This window comes from Ranitomeya imitator, chromosome 4 (genome assembly GCF_032444005.1).
Source record: "Ranitomeya imitator isolate aRanImi1 chromosome 4, aRanImi1.pri, whole genome shotgun sequence".
NCBI classification, from domain to species: Eukaryota; Metazoa; Chordata; class Amphibia; order Anura; family Dendrobatidae; genus Ranitomeya; species Ranitomeya imitator.
This window is the reverse complement of record NC_091285.1, coordinates 176733141-176750539: the sequence shown is the minus strand read 5'-3', so window position 1 is coordinate 176750539 and position 17399 is coordinate 176733141. Positions and strand designations below refer to the sequence as shown.

The 17399-nt window shown below is 42.1% G+C and overlaps 1 protein-coding gene across 1 annotated transcript in view; it reads right to left on the bottom strand.

Moving 5' to 3' along the window:
* Positions 1–17399, bottom strand: part of LOC138674472 (A-kinase anchor protein SPHKAP-like) — a 113078-nt gene that overhangs the window by 92357 nt on the left and 3322 nt on the right. The window contains exon 2 of the mRNA XM_069762310.1: positions 8321–11735. Coding sequence (XP_069618411.1) covers positions 8321–11735 — 3415 coding nt within the window. The remainder of the gene's footprint in view (positions 1–8320; positions 11736–17399) is intronic.

Here is a 17399-nt window from a genome sequence, read left to right as displayed (position 1 = left end):
AAAAGTATCGGAACTCGGTATCGGAATTCCGATACCGCAAGTATCGGCCGATACCCGATACTTGCGGTATCGGAATGCTCAACACTAGTGGGGACATGTACAGACAATAAATTCAATACAAGTTAAGATAATTTAAACCGTGACATTAGGAGTGAGGTCCCTGCTCGCAAGCTTATAATCTACAAGGAAATGGGGGGACACAATAGATGAAAAGTGCTTGTTATTTCAGGTCTGGCAATTATAATAAATAGAGATTTTCATATAAAGCTGCATGATCCAGTCATCAGCCCGTGTGTTTAAGTGCAATAGTCAAGTATCAAGTGCAGTTATGTGCATGGAGGGTGTGGAGACAGATGAATAGTAGGGTGCAGATTCAGAATAATATTTGGAAGGAGGGAACAGGGCAAAGTTAGTTTACTGAGTAGTTGATGTGGTAGGCCTGTTTGAAGAGATGGATTTTCAAAGTGCACTTGTATAGGTCGTCTGGGGAAGTGCATTTCAGAGAGCTGGTGCAGCACGAGAGAAGTCTTGGAGATGGAGGTGCGAGGTTTGGATTACGGGGGATATTAGCCTTAGGTCATTTGTAGAACGGAGGGCACGTGTAGGGCGATAGAGAGGAGATATAAGAGAGAGGAGATATAAGGCGGTGCAGAACTGTGGAGAGCTTTGTGTGTGAGAGAGATGAGTTTATATTGGACCCTGTAGCGAATGGGTAGCCAGTGTAATAACTGGCACAAGATGGAGGCATCGGTGAAACGGCTGGACTGAAATATAACCCTGGCTGCCGCATTCAAGTTGGATTGGAGAGGAGAAAGTTTGGTAAGAGAGAAACCGATCAGAAGAGAGTTGCAGTAGTCCAGACGAGAATGAATAAGAGCGACAGTAAGAGTCTTAGCAGTTTCAAACGTGAGAAAAGGTCGGATTCTGGAGATGTTTTTAAGATGCAGGTGACAAGAGCGAGTGAGTGATCGGATATAGGGAGTAAAGGAAAGTTCGTTGTCAAATATGACCGCAAGACAGCGGGCATGCTGCTTGGGAGTTATGGTTGAACCCTCCAGGGTAATTTCGATGTTGGGTAGAGTGAGGTTAGCAGAAGGGAGAAACACAAGTAGTTCAGTTTTGGAGAGATTTAGTTTCAGATAGAGGGAGGACATGATGTTAGAGACAGCAGACAGACAATCCTTGGTGTTTTGAATTAGGGTAGGGGTGATATAAGGGGAAGAAGTGTATAATTGGGTGTCGTCAGCATAGAGATGATACTGGAACCCAAATCTGCTGATTGTTTGTCCAATAGGGGCAGTGTATAGAGAAAAGAGAAGGGGGCCTAGGACTTAGCCCTGCGGAACCCCGATAGTAAGGGAACAAGGAGAGGAAGAGGAGCTAGCAAAAGATACAGTGAAGGAGCGGTCAGAGAGGTAGGAGGAGAACCAGGAGAGGGCTGTGTCCTTGAGGCCTATAGAGCAGAGCATAGTGAGGAGGAGCTGGTGATTCCCAGTGTCAAATGCGGCAGAGAGATCCAGGAGAATCAGCAGGGAGCAATGACCTTTGGATTTAGCTGTTATTAGATCATTAGAGACTTTAGTGAGGGCCGTTTCAGTGGAGTGTAAAGAGCGGAAACCAGATTGTAAGGGGTCGAGAAGAGAGTTATCCGAGAGATAGCAGATTAGACTGGAGTGGACCCAGCGTTCCTGGAACTTAGAGATGAAGGAAAGGTTAGAGACAGGTCTGTAGTTAGCTGTGCAGTTCTGGTCCAGGAATGGCTTTTTAAAGTAAAGGGGTTATGATGGCATGTTTAAATGAGGAGGGAAAGATACCTGAAGAAAGATTGGTTGAGATATCCTGATGGATGTGGTTGATTTTTTTCTAGGAAATAAGTGGCCAAATCCTCACCGCAGAGGTTGGTGATGGGGGCCTGTACCTTAGGTTTCAGAAGGGAGTTTAAGGTTTCAAAAAGTTGTTTTGGGTTGTTGGATAGTGAGGTGTTGAGGGTGGGGAAGTAGGATTCTTTGGCCAGATGAAGGGCAGAGTTATAGGTTTTGAGCATGAACTTATATTGGATAAAGTCTTCTGCTAATAGAGATTTTCTCCACTTTCGCTCTGCACACCTTGAGCAACGCTGAAGAAAGCGTGTTTGCATTTTGTGCCAGGGCTGCCATTGTCTGTGTCGGGTCTTTCTGTGTGTAGAAGGTGCTGCTTCATCTAGGGCATTCTTCAATGTATTATTGAAGTGTGACAATGCTAAGTCTGGACAGGAGAGGGAGGAGATGCGGGCTAAAGATATGTGGAGATTGCCCATAAGCTGCTGAGTATTAGTGGTATGTGTATTCCGGTGCTAAGTGGGGGTGTCCCGGGTGAGGAGGAGACAATTCGTGACAGATAAGGAAAGAAGGTAAAGTCGTGCAGCGAGCCGGGACGGGAGAAAACCAGGTCCAGAGTACTCCCCTCCTCATGCGTAGGAGAATTAGTAAACTGTGAGAGGCCGAAAGAAGAAGTTAGAGAAGTGGTCTAGAAACTGGTGGGAGGAGCCTGTAGGGCGATAAACAACCGCCACTCGCAAGGAGAAGGGCTTAAAGAGTCTGACGGTGTGGACTTCAAAGGAAGGAAATGTAAGTGAGGGGACCAAGGGGATGACCTGGAAAGCACATTGTTATGAAAGGAGCAAACCAGCACCTCACCCCTGTCTGTTCTCAGGTCTGGCGGTATGTGAAAATTTCAGCCCTCCAAACGAGAGCGCGGCAGCGGCAGTGGTGTCTGATTGGATCATCCTGCATGAAACACTAGAGAACTGCTTAATTGGTAAAAGAGAAAGAAACAAAGAAAAATGCTTTCATTACTCCATAGAATATTACAGATTTGGTGTCTATATGACTGCCATAAAAGGCGCAGGTCAGCAACAATGATAGAGGAACAGTTCCCTAGTACAGATTTCTTTAGAATTTTTACTAATTTATTGAAATTAATCAGGGGTACTTTACCTCTGTAATCTGAATTGTAATACAATTCTTTGATTTCTAATTTAAAGGATATGGATGAGTAATTTTACAGGGAATATGTTAGCAGGTTTTTGCTATGTAAGCTGAAGACAGCTATAGGGATTAAAACAGATCTTAGCGATGCCGCTCTTATCAAGCTCCCAGGTTTTATTTGCTTACAATGATTTTTTTTTATCTCCTGGTGCTAAACAATCATTACTGGCACACAGCAGGGGTGCCTAATAGTCACTCCTCCCTCTCCTGTACCAGCCAGCTCACTGTCTATGGACATTGTATACACAGAGCCTGGTGTGGGCAGGGATAGCTTTCTCAGTTCTGCTTCATTGCTAAGTCTAAAAACCGCTGATTGTGTCAGAACAGCTGCACCCAGTAATCTAAGTGATACATTGTTGGATTCAGCTTTTCTTTGCTTACATCGTACTGCTCTCAGATGAGATAGTAGATTGTAAGATTCCTTGTAGATTGTAAGCTTGTGAGCAGGGACCTCACTCCTAATATCACTGTTTAACCCCTTAGCGATACGCCTTTTAACGGCGGCCGCTAAGGGTACTTAAACCACAGCACCGTTAATTAATGGCGCTGTGGAAAAAGTCAATAGCGCCCCCCAGAGGCCGATTTTCTCCGGGGGTCTCGGCTGCCGAGGGTAGCCGAGACCCCAGAGAACATGATTCGGGGGTTTTTTAACCCACCCCGCATTTGCGATCGCCGGTAATTAACCGTTTACCGGCGATCGCAAAAAAAAAAAAAGCGATCTCTTTTTAATTTCTCTGTCCTCCGATGTGATCGCACATCGGAGGACAGAGAAAAGGGCTCCCAGGTGGCGCCCCAATACTCACCTAGCTCCCCCGATGCTCCTCGTGTCTCCCGGTGGGCGCCGCCATCTTCAAAATGGCGGGCGCATGCGCAGTGCGCCCACCGGCCGGCACCGGGAGAATCTATGGGGTCTCGGCTGCCGGGGGTAGCCGAGACCCCAAAGAGCATGATCGGGGTCGGTATCACCGACCCCTGTTTTGCGATCGCCGGTAATTAACTGTTTACCGGCGACCGCAAAAAAAAAAAAAAAGTAAAGTGTAATTCTCTGTCCTCTGATGTGATCGCACATCAGAGGACAGAGAAATAGGGGGATTCGGGGACCCTAGCATACTCACCTAGGTCCCTGGATCCTCTTGCTGCTCCTCCTGGCCGCCGGCAGAAGAACATGGCGGACGCATGCCCAGTGCGCTCGCCATCTGTCTCCATCTGCCGGCCGGCAGGAGAACAGCAGTTGGGGCTAAAATTAGGGTTAGGGGTAGTGGTAGGGTTAGGGGTAGGGTTAGGGTTAGGGGTAGGGTTAGGGGTAGGGTTAGAGTTAGGGTTAGGGGTAGGGTTAGGGGTAGGGTTAGGGGTAGGGTTAGGGGTAGGGTTAGGGGTAGGGTTAGGGGTAGGGCTAGGGTTAGGGGTAGGGCTAGGGGTAGGGTTAGGGCTAGGGTTAGGGCTAGGGTTAGGGCTAGGGTTGGGGCTAAATTTAGGGTTAGGGTTGGGGCTAAATTTAGGGTTAGGTTTGGGGCTTAATTTAGGGTTAGGCTTCTTTCACACTTACGTCGGTACGGGGCCGTCGCAATGTGTTGGCCCGACATACCGACGCACGTTGTGAAAATTGTGCACAACGTGGGCAGCAGCTGTAGTTTTTCAACGCATCCGCTGCCCAATCTATGTCCTGGGGAGGAGGGGGCGGAGTTACGGCCACGCATGCGCGGTCAGAAATGGCGGATGCGACGTACAAAAAAACGTTTCATTGAACGTTTTTTTGTGCTGACGCTCCGCCAAAACACAACTGATCCAGTGCACGACGGACGCGACGTGTGGCCATCCGTCACGATCCGTCGGCAATACAAGTCTATGGGCAAAAAACGCATCCTGCGGGCACATTTGCAGGATACGTTTCTTGTCCAAAACGACGGATTGCGACGGAATGCCAAACGATGCAAGTGTGAAAGTAGCCTTAAGGCTAGGGTTAGGGTTGGGGCTAAAGTTAGGGCTAGGGTTGGGGCTAAAGTTAGGGTTAGAGCTGGGATTAGGGTTAGGGTTTGGATTAGGGTTGGTATTAGGGTTAGGGTTGGCATTAGGGTTACGCTTGGGATTAGGGTTAGGTTTGGGATTAAGGTTAAGGTTAGGGTTGTGATTAGGGGTGTATTGGGATTAGGGTTAGGTTTGAGGTTAGGGTTGAGATTAGGATTAGGGGTGTGTTGGATTTAGGGTTTTGATTAGGGTTATGGTTAGGGTTGACATTAGGGTTGTTTTGGGGTAAGGGTTGTGATTATGGTTAGGGTTAGTGATTAGGATTATGGATCAGGTTGGGATTAGGGTTAGGGGTGTGTTGGGGTTAGGGTTGGAGCTAGAATTGGGGGGTTTCCACTGTTTAGGTACATCAGGGGGTCTCCAAACACGACAGCCAATTTTGCGCTCAAAAAGTCAAATGGTGCTCCCTCCCTTCTGAGCTCTGCCATGCGCCCAAACAGTGGTTTACCCCCACATATGGCGCATCAGCATACTCGGGATAAATTGGACAACAACTATTGCAGTCCAATTTCTCCTGTTACTCTTGTGAAAATAAAAACTTGGGGGTTACAATATCTTTTTTGTGGAAAAAAAAAAATTTTTTATTTTCACGACTCTGCATTCTAAACTTCTGTGAAGCACTTGGGCATTCAAAGTTCTCACCACACATCTAGATAAGTTCCTTGGGGGGTCTAGTTTCCAAAATGGGGTTACTTGTGGAGGGTTTCTACTGGTTAGGTACATCAGGGGCTCTGCAAACGCAACATAATACCCGCAGACCATTCTATCAAAGTCTGCATTCCAAAACGGCGCTCCTTCCTTCCGAGCTCTGCCGTGCGCCCAAACAGTGGTTTACCCCCACATATGGGGTACCAGCATACTCAGGACAAATTGGAAAACAACTTTTGGGGTCCAATTTCTCTTGTTACCCTTGTGAAAATAAAAACTTGGGGGCTAAAAAATCTTTTTTGTGGAAAAAAAAAATTTTTTATTTTCACGGCTCTGCATTATAAACTTCTGTGAAGCACTTGGGCATTCAAGGTTCTCACCACACATCTAGATAAGTTCCATGGGGGGTCTAGTTTCCAAAATGGGGTCACTTGTGGGGGATTTCTACTGTTTAGGCACATCAGGGGCTCTCCAAACGCGACATGGCGTCCGATCTCAATTCCAGCCAATTCTACATTGAAAAAGTAAAACGGCACTCTTTCTCTTCCAAGCTCTGCGGTGCGCCCAAACAGTGGTTTACCCCCACATATTGGGTATCGACGTACTCAGGAGAAATTGCACAACAACTTTAGTGGTCTAATTTCTCCTGTTACCCTTGTGAAAATAAAAATTTGTGGGCAAAAAGATCATTTTTGTAGAAAAAATGCAAATTTTCTTTTTCACGGCTCTACGTTATAAACTTCTGTGAAGCACATGGGGGTTCAAAGTGCTCGCCACACATCTAGATAAGTTCCTTAAGGGGTCTAGTTTCCAAAATGGTGTCACTTGTGGGGGGTTTCCACTGTTTAGGCACATCAGGGGCTCTCCAAACGCGACATGGCGTCCAATCTCAATTCCAGCCAATTCTACATTGAAAAAGTAAAACGGCGCTCCTTCACTTCCAAGCTCTGCGGTGCGCCCAAACAGTGGTTTACCCTCACATATGGGGTATCGACGTATTCAGGAGAAATCGCACAACAACTTTTGTGGTCTAATTTCTCCTGTTACCCTTGTGAAAATAAGAATTTGTGGGCGAAATATCATTTTTGTGTAAACAAAAGCGATTTTTTATTTTCACGGCTCTACGTTATAAACTTCTGTGAAGCACTTGGGGGTTCAAAGTGCTCACCACACATCTAGATAAGTTCCTTAAGGGGTCCAAAATGGTGTCACTTGTGGGGAGTTTCCACTGTTTAGGCACATCAGGGGCTCTCTAAACGTGACATGGCATCCGATCTCAATTCCAGCCAATTCTGCATTGAAAAAGTCAAACGGCGCTCCTTCACTTCTAAGTTCTGCGGTGCGCCCTAACAGTGGTTTACCCCCACATATATAGGTTATTGGCGTATTCAGGAGAAATTGCATAACAAAATTTATGGTTACATTTCTGTTTTTACACTTGTGAAAATAAAAAAAATGGTTCTGAATTAAGATGTTTGCAAAAAAAAGTTAAATGTTCATTTTTTCCTTCCACATTGTTTCAGTTCCTGTGAAGCACGTAAAGGGTTAATAAACTTCTTGAATGTGGTTTTGAGAACCTTGAGGGGTGTAGTTTTTAGAATGGTGTCACACTTCATTATTTTCTATCATATAGACCCCTCAAAATGACTTCAAATGTGATGTGGTCCCTAAAAAAAATGGTGTTGTAAAAATGAGAAATTGCTGGTCAACTTTTAACCCTTATAACTCCCTAACAAAAAAAAATTTTGTTTCCAAAATTGTGCTGATGTAAAGTAGACATGTGGGAAATGTTATTTATTAACTATTTTTCGTGACATATCTCTCTGATTTAAGGGCATAAAAATACAAAGTTTGAAAATTGCTAAATTTTAAAAATTTTCGCCATATTTCCGTTTTTTTCATAAATAATCGCAAGTAATATCGAAGAAATGTTACCACTAACATGAAGTACAATATGTTACGAAAAAACAATCTCAGAATCAGCGGGATCCGTTGAAGCGTTCCAGAGTTATAACCTCATAAAGTGACAGTGGTCAGAATTGCAAAAATTGGCCTGGTCATTAAGTACCAAATTGGCTCTGTCACTAAGGGGTTAAATTGTCTCAACTCGTACCGAATTTATTGTTTGTATATGTCCCCGCTTAATTGTAAAGTGCTGTGGAATATGTTGGCGCTATATATATAAAAATTATTATTATAGCAAAATCCTGCTGACAGATTCCCTGTAAGTTTTTCTGTAAATGCAGAATATGGCAAAACAATAGGTCACATGCATCCTTGTTAAATCCCAAACAGCTGATTTTCCATGGCAGGCCATAACCATCCATTTTCTAAGCAGCGATCACTATAGGTCAAATGTAGTATAACATGGCAGAGATTAAGATGACCGTCCATGTTATTCCACTCAAGTCCAAAAAAACAGTGCAGCTGTCCGTTCTGGATCATGTTGGAGCTGTCGAGTGGCCAAATTGAGCCCTCTCCTCTGTGACATCAATATGTCCTAACATAATTTCTTAACTCACTGGTCTTTGCTCATAACCATTTGTGTTTTCAGTTGTAGGTCTGGTCCCACCAGAATTGTAAATAGATTGTAATAAACACTGTAAAAGAAGACCAAGTACCTGATGCCTGATGCATGGCAGATGATTCTTCCTTCATTCTGTCTTGGAATGTTTTCAAGACAACTGATTTCCATCATTAAATGGACATTGTCCTCTCCATTTGTCTCTTCCCTTTGCTCTGTTTCTATTTGAATTAAAGGCACCTCCATAGGTCCACTGGAGAAACCGAGCTGGTGAAGTTTAGATTTATTTACAACTATCATTTCTTGAATGTCTATAGATTTGCGTCCATTATTATTTTTAAAGCTTCCCCTACTTGTGCTCTCATATGAATCCTGATGTTGGATTAGCAAAGATTTTCCACTCTTAACAATGTCCACAGCTAGCTTGTTGGCATATCGGTCTACATGCGCGGGTGAACCCTTGGGTGATGAGGATGCCTCTGCGTCTACACTATCAGTTCTGTCTGCTATGATTTTATTCTTGCGCATTAAAGCCTCAATGGAACTGGACCAGGTTTCATGGATTAACACATCTGTAACTTGGTCAGTCTGGCATCTTTGGTAGAGACAAGAGTCTGATTTGCAAAGATTTGTGGATGAGATGGAATTGACAGGTTGAATGTTGAGGAAATCACGTGAACCTCTTCTTGAAAACCCATCAAGAGAGTTTGCTTTAACTGGAGCATTTACAGTGAGACGTGAGCTAGATGATCTGGTGCAAGGCATGGAAGATTGGCGGAAACAGAAAGGTGTGCGAGAGGAAGGGGGCATTAAATTATTTGTCCATTCTGCGGTATTTCTGCTTGAATAAGTTTCCTTGCTTTCCTTGTCTATTTCCTTTAACATGAATCGGTAAAACTCTTCAGTAATACTCTCGGTGCTAGACTGTTTGGAAAGGCAGGTGGGTTTTACATTCAAGTGACTGTTTCTCCTGGAAATTTGTTGTAAAGCAGAATTCAGAATAGTGTTTGCATTTTTCCCAGCATAATAGTCTAGCAACAACTCAAATTCTCTTCCTTCATTTTCCATCTGATTTACCATAAATCTAGAAAATTCATCAGTAATACTTTCACAGCTGGACTGCTTAGACATAGAACTTGTTCTACTGAATGGCTGTCCTAGCATGTTCCAAGGGCCCAAGGTGTTGACAAGACTTTTAGCATCCAGATCTTCCTCGGGAATGCTTTCATAACTAGATGCTTTACCTCTGCTCCATCTGTCACAGTGTAATCTGTTCCTTGACAAGTTCTGCCCCTGAAATAGAGGATCTGCAACTGATGACTCAGTTAAATTCATTATTTTAGAGGCCACTTCATTGGCGAAAGCGCTGACAGGGTCCAGGGCATCATCAAGGTTGATGGACTCGTCCACCACTCGGTTCATGAGCCGTTCTTTAAGCTCTGGGTGCTCATCTGTCTTCTTTTTTATTTCACTGAGTCTTGGAGGCCTGTGCCTTCTCACTACTGACCCACCTGAAGCTGGATCTTTTTTTCTTTTCACTGTCCTACAAGGTGCCATCAAACATTCACTTCCTTTTGCCCATGCACAAAACCAAGGTTGCTTCCCGTTGGAATTCTCTAGACATATAGCGGCTATTTCAGTGGCCATAGAAACCACAGTTTCCGACAAATCATCTGCAAAGTCTGTTAAACAGTAATTACTGACAGGGTGCTTTACAGTAAGTACAGCCTGAGAAGGGTGCAACATGTTACTACTCCCTAATGGTAGGTTCAGGGAGAATTCTTTGGCTACATGCATCTCACTGTGGAGCTTTTCTTGACTTCCTGAATCCATAGCCACATCCATGGATCCTTTGTCTGACACACAATACCTACAGTCATCATCTATAAGAATACTTTCCCTGGCTCTTTGATCATTGTGGTGTTGTTTGTAGCGCTCCCTCCTCAGAAATTGCTTACTGCATGATGTTTTCATTTGGGCTTGACTACTTGCACTGCAGTAAGTGTCTGCTGGGAGGATATTGTTTACACTCACTTCATTTGGAGGAAGTTTGAGAGCAATTGGTTCTGTTTTTGGCTCAGGGCTGCTACATGATTTGGTTAGCTGGCTTTTATTCCTATGAGCTGGTTCTTCTACTTGACTATTTCGTCTTTCTAACGCTACAGATTTCGAACTTTCAACAAATGCATCAGAAGGCAAGTCTCCGCTTTTCACAAGATCACTCATCTTTTTACAAGTGAAATGCATCACATTGAAGAGAAGTTCAGTAGTAGTTGCTACAAAATCACTGGATGTAGTAGCGCAATGCTGAACTTCCACACCTTGCACTGACTTCTCAGCTGAGTGCCTTAAGATGGTATCAGATAAATTATGAGCTAGGTCATCATTCACCACGTCGCCTACATGGGCCAGTTTAGCAGAACTTATGTTGCTCAGGATCTTCTGGTTTATAGACTCAAGAAACTCCCCTACATTCTTATATTTACAGAGACTGGTCAGTACTAGAGCTGCCTCTTTTAGGAGGGTGTTAGCAATATTTTCTTTGAGTTTTTCCATACTGGTTCCCATTGCAATGCTGCAATGTAGTGCTACAGCTGTTGATGCATCAGCTGCCAGCAAAAGTCCACTAGATGTGGCAGGATAATGAGTTTGTCTTTGTTCCCCTAGGCCACAAACAGCTATGGCACTTGCCATCTTAGTCATCTCACACAAAGCAGATGGAACAGAAAATCCAACACTCTCTATATTACTGGGATATCCTACCATGTCTGCGAGGTATTCTTCCATTCTATAATTCTCTTCTGCATAAGAGTTTTCAGTATGTTCTGAATTATTTCGATCTGGAGGCTGTGGACTTGAAAGTTTGCCTATGACAGATGCTGCACATGCTAACGCTACTTCTAAAGTACTTTGTGTGGAGCTTGTATCCTCATCTGTCCAATGATCAGAACTGTTTGTAAGGTTCTCCTGCTCGGGCCAATTTGATTCATCAACCCATTCTGTTGGGCTGTCACAACTATCAGGGCTCTGTACTATAACAATTTTTGGAAGCTCGTTCCATGAGCGAGATGTAGCTGGAGAATCTTCTTGAAAAGAGAAACCAGAAAGGGCAGAGTTACCAGCCGAAATAGAAAGAGCTGCCTCCTTGGGGAAAGAGTTATCTGACTGAGACAGTCTAATAAATGCATCCTGTAATACACATTCCGCTAAATTGGTTGCATATTGGCCTGTAGTTGCGGGGTCTTCAAAAGACTCTGTGCAGTGATTAGCTTCGCACAGTGAGCTTTGTAGTCCAATACTTTCTATACATTGAAACTCCTTTCTTTCAGTTTTACACTCGAAGTTGATTCCCACTAGAGAAGCTCTTCTTCCATCACAGTTTCTTCTCATATCCTCTTTAGACTTAACTATCACATTAGATTCTTGTTTTCGAAGATCTGTCCTTCCAATTTTTCTGTTCTGAAATTGTTCAGCTGCTTTTCTTTTTACTTTCTTGATATCATCAGGAGGTTCTACAAGAAAAGTGGAAACATGTAGGTCAGAACTTTACTAAGCACATTGTCCATGAAGACTAATAAGATCAGAAGACACATAAAGCACCCAAAATATATTTCACCATGTGATATCTGTCCTACTAAAATCAACACTATCTCTGATGATAACCGCCTCTGCTCTTAACTTTTAGATTGTCGATATTTTGGAGAAGACTTTAAGTTAGTTGCACAGTTCCATATTTTATTTTAGCTCTTCATGCTGAATTTGTGAAAAGATGAACACCAGAATGATGAATAATATATATTCTACATGAAAGGAGTACTGGAATCTACACAGGGAAAAATAAATGAACCATGAAAGTTTGGAACCCATGAAAATTGAATTATATATTCCCATACATCTGATGTGTCCCAAGTTCAATAAATAATACTGTCCTAGTGACTGCTTTATAACTGTAAAGATTCCCGCATTTCCATGGTGCAGTGGTTTCATAGGATATAAGTTTTACTAGAGTAACAAAGTGAATCTTAGATTTTACACTTACGGTAGGTCTTCCTTTGATAAGTTACAGAAATGTATAGCTTTGTATTTCATGTTTATGACATCATTGAATATAAGTGAACATTTGTCATGTTATTCTGAGTATATTAGTATACTTAAAAGTGATTTTAAAGGGAATGTTTTACCTATTCTATTCTATTAATTAAAACCAGCCATTTTCAGATTATAGTTTTTTTCCATTGGGACGACACCTATCTTTCCTAAGCTATTGTTTCCAGCACTTAGTAATATGCTTTACAGCAGCGGTATGAACCATACACAGTAAGTCTGACGATGGCTCATTGATTTCTACAGTAGACTATTCTAGGCATGCTCTGTGATCTGAGAAGAGGTCACATGTGCAGAAAAGGGGGAGGAGGTGAGCTGTGATATCACCTGTTGTGAAATGTGGATTCAGTGCTCTACCATTACCGTATATAGAAGTATTATCTCTCATAGCTATGCTGTAATTATAAAAGGAAGCAGGTGAAAGGAATCTGTAGCATGAATCTAATTTTATGCTGAGAATCCAGACTGAAAATGCAAAGATTTTAGGATTTAGAAGCTTTTTTCGGATGATCACTTTAAAAGTACCGTATGTACTCGAGTATAAGCCAAGAATTTCAGCCCATTTTTTTAGGCTGAAATTGCCCCTCTCGGCTTATACTCGAGTCATACCTAGGGGTCGGCAGGGGAGGGGGAGCAGCAGCTGTGTAATCATACTCACCTGCTCCTGGCGCAGTCCCTGGTTCCCCGGCGCCGGCAGCTTCTTCCTGTAGTGAGCGGTCACATGGTACCGCTCATTACAGTAATGAATATGGACCCCACTCCACTCCCATAGGGGTGGAGCCGCATATTCATTACTGCAATGAGCGGTACCAAGTGACCACTCAATACAGGAAGAAGCTGCTGGCGCCGGGGAACCAGGGACCATGCCAGGAGCAGGTGAGTATAACACAGTGTGCGATATTCACCTGCTTCCTGTTCCACCACTGCCGGCCGCAGCTGCGTCTTCCCCATCCTCTGCACTGACGCTCAGGTCAGAGGGCGCGATGACGCGATTAGTGTGCGCGCTGCCCTCTGCCTGAACAGTCAGTGTAGAGGACGGGGAACACGCGGTGGCGGCTGGTGGCGGTGGAACGGGGAGCAGGTGAATATAGCAAGTCCGGGGGCCTGAGCGACGAGAGGTGAGTATGTGATTTTTTTATTTTTTTTATCGCAGCAACAGCATATGGGGCAAATGTCTACATGGAACATCTTATGGGACATAATCAATGTTTATGCAGCTTTATATGGGGCAAATGTCTACATGGAGCATCTTATGGGGCCATAATCAAGGTTTGTGCTGCTTTATATGGGGCAAAAGTCTACATGGAGCATCTTATGGGGCATAATCAGTGTTTGTACAACTTTACATGGGGCAAATATCTTTATGGAGCATCTTATGGGACCATTATCAACGTTTGTGGAGCATTATACAGGGCAAATATCTTTAGAGAGCATCTTATGGGGCCATAATCCGCATTTGTGCAGCATTATATGGGGCACATTTTAATATGGAGCATCTTATAGGACCCATCATAAACTTTATGGAGCATTATATGGGGCTCCTGATTCAATATGGATATTCAAAAACACTTAACCTACTGATGTTTCAATGAATTTTACCTTTATTGGTATCTATTTGTATTTTTGACACTTACCGGTAGCTGCTGCATTTTCCACCCTAGGCTTATACTTGAGTCATTAAGTTTTCCCATTTTTTGTAGCAAAATTAGGGGATCGGCTTATACTCGGGTCGGCTTATACTGAAGTATATACGGCATATACAAATAGCTATGTTCCTCACTGTTCCATGCTTGGTTGCTTCTTAGCCTTTTTCAGTTTGACCACAACTTGGACCTATTGGGGCATATTAATGTCAAAGAGGGTGTCCCCTTGTTTGCAACCTCCCTCTTTTATCCAAAGTAAAGAGGAGAGGCACTGCACTGAGCAACTCCTGCTATAATAGCGACTGTATGATCATGTATTATATTGTCACATACTTATTTCTCTTCCAGATGACTATTTGACTGCATTTTCCTAAGCTATAACAGCTCTTTAACAATGAGTCTTCCTTTAAAGCTAGTGGGTAAAAAAACCCTCATATTTCAGAGACATAGGCTGTCATTTCCATTAGTCACTGATAACTAGACATTAGTGTTCTTGTCGATTTCCAGTGCATAGAACAAATTAAACAGTACATCATCTACATAAACAGTTCATCATCTAAATAGAAATTAAAAAGCTAATTATCCAGTGGTGCTTGAAAGATTGAAAACCTTTCAGAATTTTCCATATTTTTGCATAAATTTGACCTAAAACTACATCAGATTTTTACAAAAGTCCTAAAAGTAGATAGCGAACCAAATCAAGTAAATGAATCAAAAATATTAGACTTCGTCATTTTTAAAATGAGAAAAATGATCAAATATTGCATGTCTGTCAGTAGCAAATATATGTGAATCTTTAGGATTAACAGATAATTTGAAAGTGAAAATATATACTTAAATGACAATTAGATATGAGTGGGAGATCTGTTTTATTTATTATTATTATTTATTGTTATAGCGCCATTTATTCCATGGCGCTTTACATGTGAGGAGGGGTATACATAATAAAAACAAGTACAATAATCTTAAACAATACAAGTCATAACTGGTACAGGAGGAGTGAGGACCCTGCCCGCGAAGGCTCACAATCTACAAGGGATGGGCGTGGATACAATAGGCGAGGATAGATCTGATCATGCAACGGTTTATTTACAGAACAACGCTATATCAAAGTCTCATTTTCACAACACGTTTGTGGAAGTGTATCATGACATGAACAAAGGAAATTCTGAGGATTTAAGAAGAAGAGATGTTGATGCTTGCCAGACTGAAATATGAAACAAAATCATATCTAAAAGGTTTGGACTCAACCGATCCAAAGTCCACTAGATTGTGTACAAATGGAGGAAATTCAAAACCATTATTACATTGACTGGAGAAGTCAACAACTGTGCTTTTTTGTGCCTTCAAGTTTTTTGGTGGTGTGAACAGGTTCCTACAGACTTGTTTAATGTGCAAGTAGCCCATGTGTTTCTGGTTCTATAATTGTTCTCTTGTTTCTACAAGCCTGGGGAGTCCATCACTCCTCTGTGGGTCATTTGCATTTAAGCTGTTCCATCCAGCATGTCCACATGGATATTCCTTCTCTGAACCCTGCTCATACAGGTACTATACAGATGATCAGGTTTTTAAATACATCAGATAGGGATTATATACATTAGTTAGGACTGCTCTATAAGGGTATACCTTGACGATTGGTGGAGCAGCTTAGTATACATTCTTTAGAAAAAAAGTATCAATTAAATACCCTGTTTTTTTTTCCATCTTTTGACAAGCACTTGCTTATTACTGTGATTTTTTTTACACCAGAGTATTTTTGACCTCACTGTGTTTTTTGTGTGTCTTCAATAAAGATCACTCCAAGGGCAAAGCATACCTCTAAGCAACTTAAGGCCTCTCTCACATTAGCTAATGATAATGTTCATGAACCCATCATCTGGAAGACACTAAACAACAATGGCGTGCATTGTAAAATTGCAGGGGATAGTCATTGCTCTCCAAAAGAACAGTGCTGCAGTTTGGTAAAGACCATCTGGAGAAAAAACATTGCATTACAGCACAAAAACCTCTTATAATCTGTAAAACATGATGGTGGAGGAATCATGCCTTGGGTTAGTGTTACTGCATCCGGGCCAGGACAGCGTGCCATCATTGATGGAACAATGAATTCTGAAGTATACTTTGAATCATACTAGCAAATTCTAAAGGAAAATGTCACCATGTCTGTCCATCAGTTCAATCTTAATAAAACTGGGTCATGCAACAAGACAATGACCCAGAGTACACGTCGATATCCAGAATAATGGTTAAAGAAGAATAATATTCAAGTTTTGTATTGGCCAAGTCAAAGTCCTGACCTTAATCCTATAGAAATGTTGTGGAAGAACTGGGGTGTGCAGTTAATAGGGGAAAAGTCATCAACATAACAGAGTTGAAGCAGTTTTGTAGGGAGGAATGAGCTAAAATTCCTCTAAACTGATGTGAAGGACAAATCAACAATTACTAGAAACATTTAAATGCAGTTATTGGCAGATACTGAAAACAAAGGTTCATATGCTTTTGCCACTGACATCCATGTGACATTTGATCATTTTCCAAATTTAAAAAATGACAAAGTATAATATTTTTGACTTATTTGTTTGATTTAGTTCTCTTTATCCAGTTTCTGTGAAAATCTGATGTAGTTTTACATTATGTTAATACAGAAATATGAAAAACAAGGATTCACTAATTTCCAAGTACCATTGTACATTATTGTGAGAGAAGTTATACTTAGTACAAAACTTAGTACAAAACATAAAATATGCAGAAACTTATTTTCCCTGATGACATCAAGATATACTTGGGCCCCAATTCATCTTTCTTTTGCATCTTTTTTGGGTTAAGGTTTGTATTTCTGGCAGTTTTATTTTTGCTCCAAAAATGGCTTTTATGTGGTTTTTACATTAGTTTTTTCAAGCCTCATAATTTTTTCCTTAACAAACTTGGCATGGTTTTCATTATTCACATGTGGTTTTCATTATTCTGGTGTCTTCAGCTAATTCATCAATTCAATGTTTTCAAAATGGTAAATTAAAAGCAAAAGCCACAATAAGAGGAACTAGAATCCCTCCCAAAAATTAAAAAATTCGCACAGGAAAAAAGGGGCAGCAGTACTTATCTGCCCAGGTCTAAGAACTAATGAACGATCAGGATGCAGCAAAACCATGTAATAAAGATGGCGACAACACAGGTGCAAAATACTGATAAGACAACCACTCACAACCCCAGCAGTTCATGGAGGGGGTGATTGCATAGTATTAAAATTGCACACAAAAAAAGGCTTGTATAGGGCGCTGGTCACACAGAGCTAGTGCACAGTGTCTGGCTTGCAGCCTATTAGTGACGTCTATACTATTAGATTAGGCGGACTGCCCAGCGCTATATAAGTGCACCCCATGAGGACAGATACCTTAATTTACAAGGCCAACATTAATGGGCCTGGCTGCA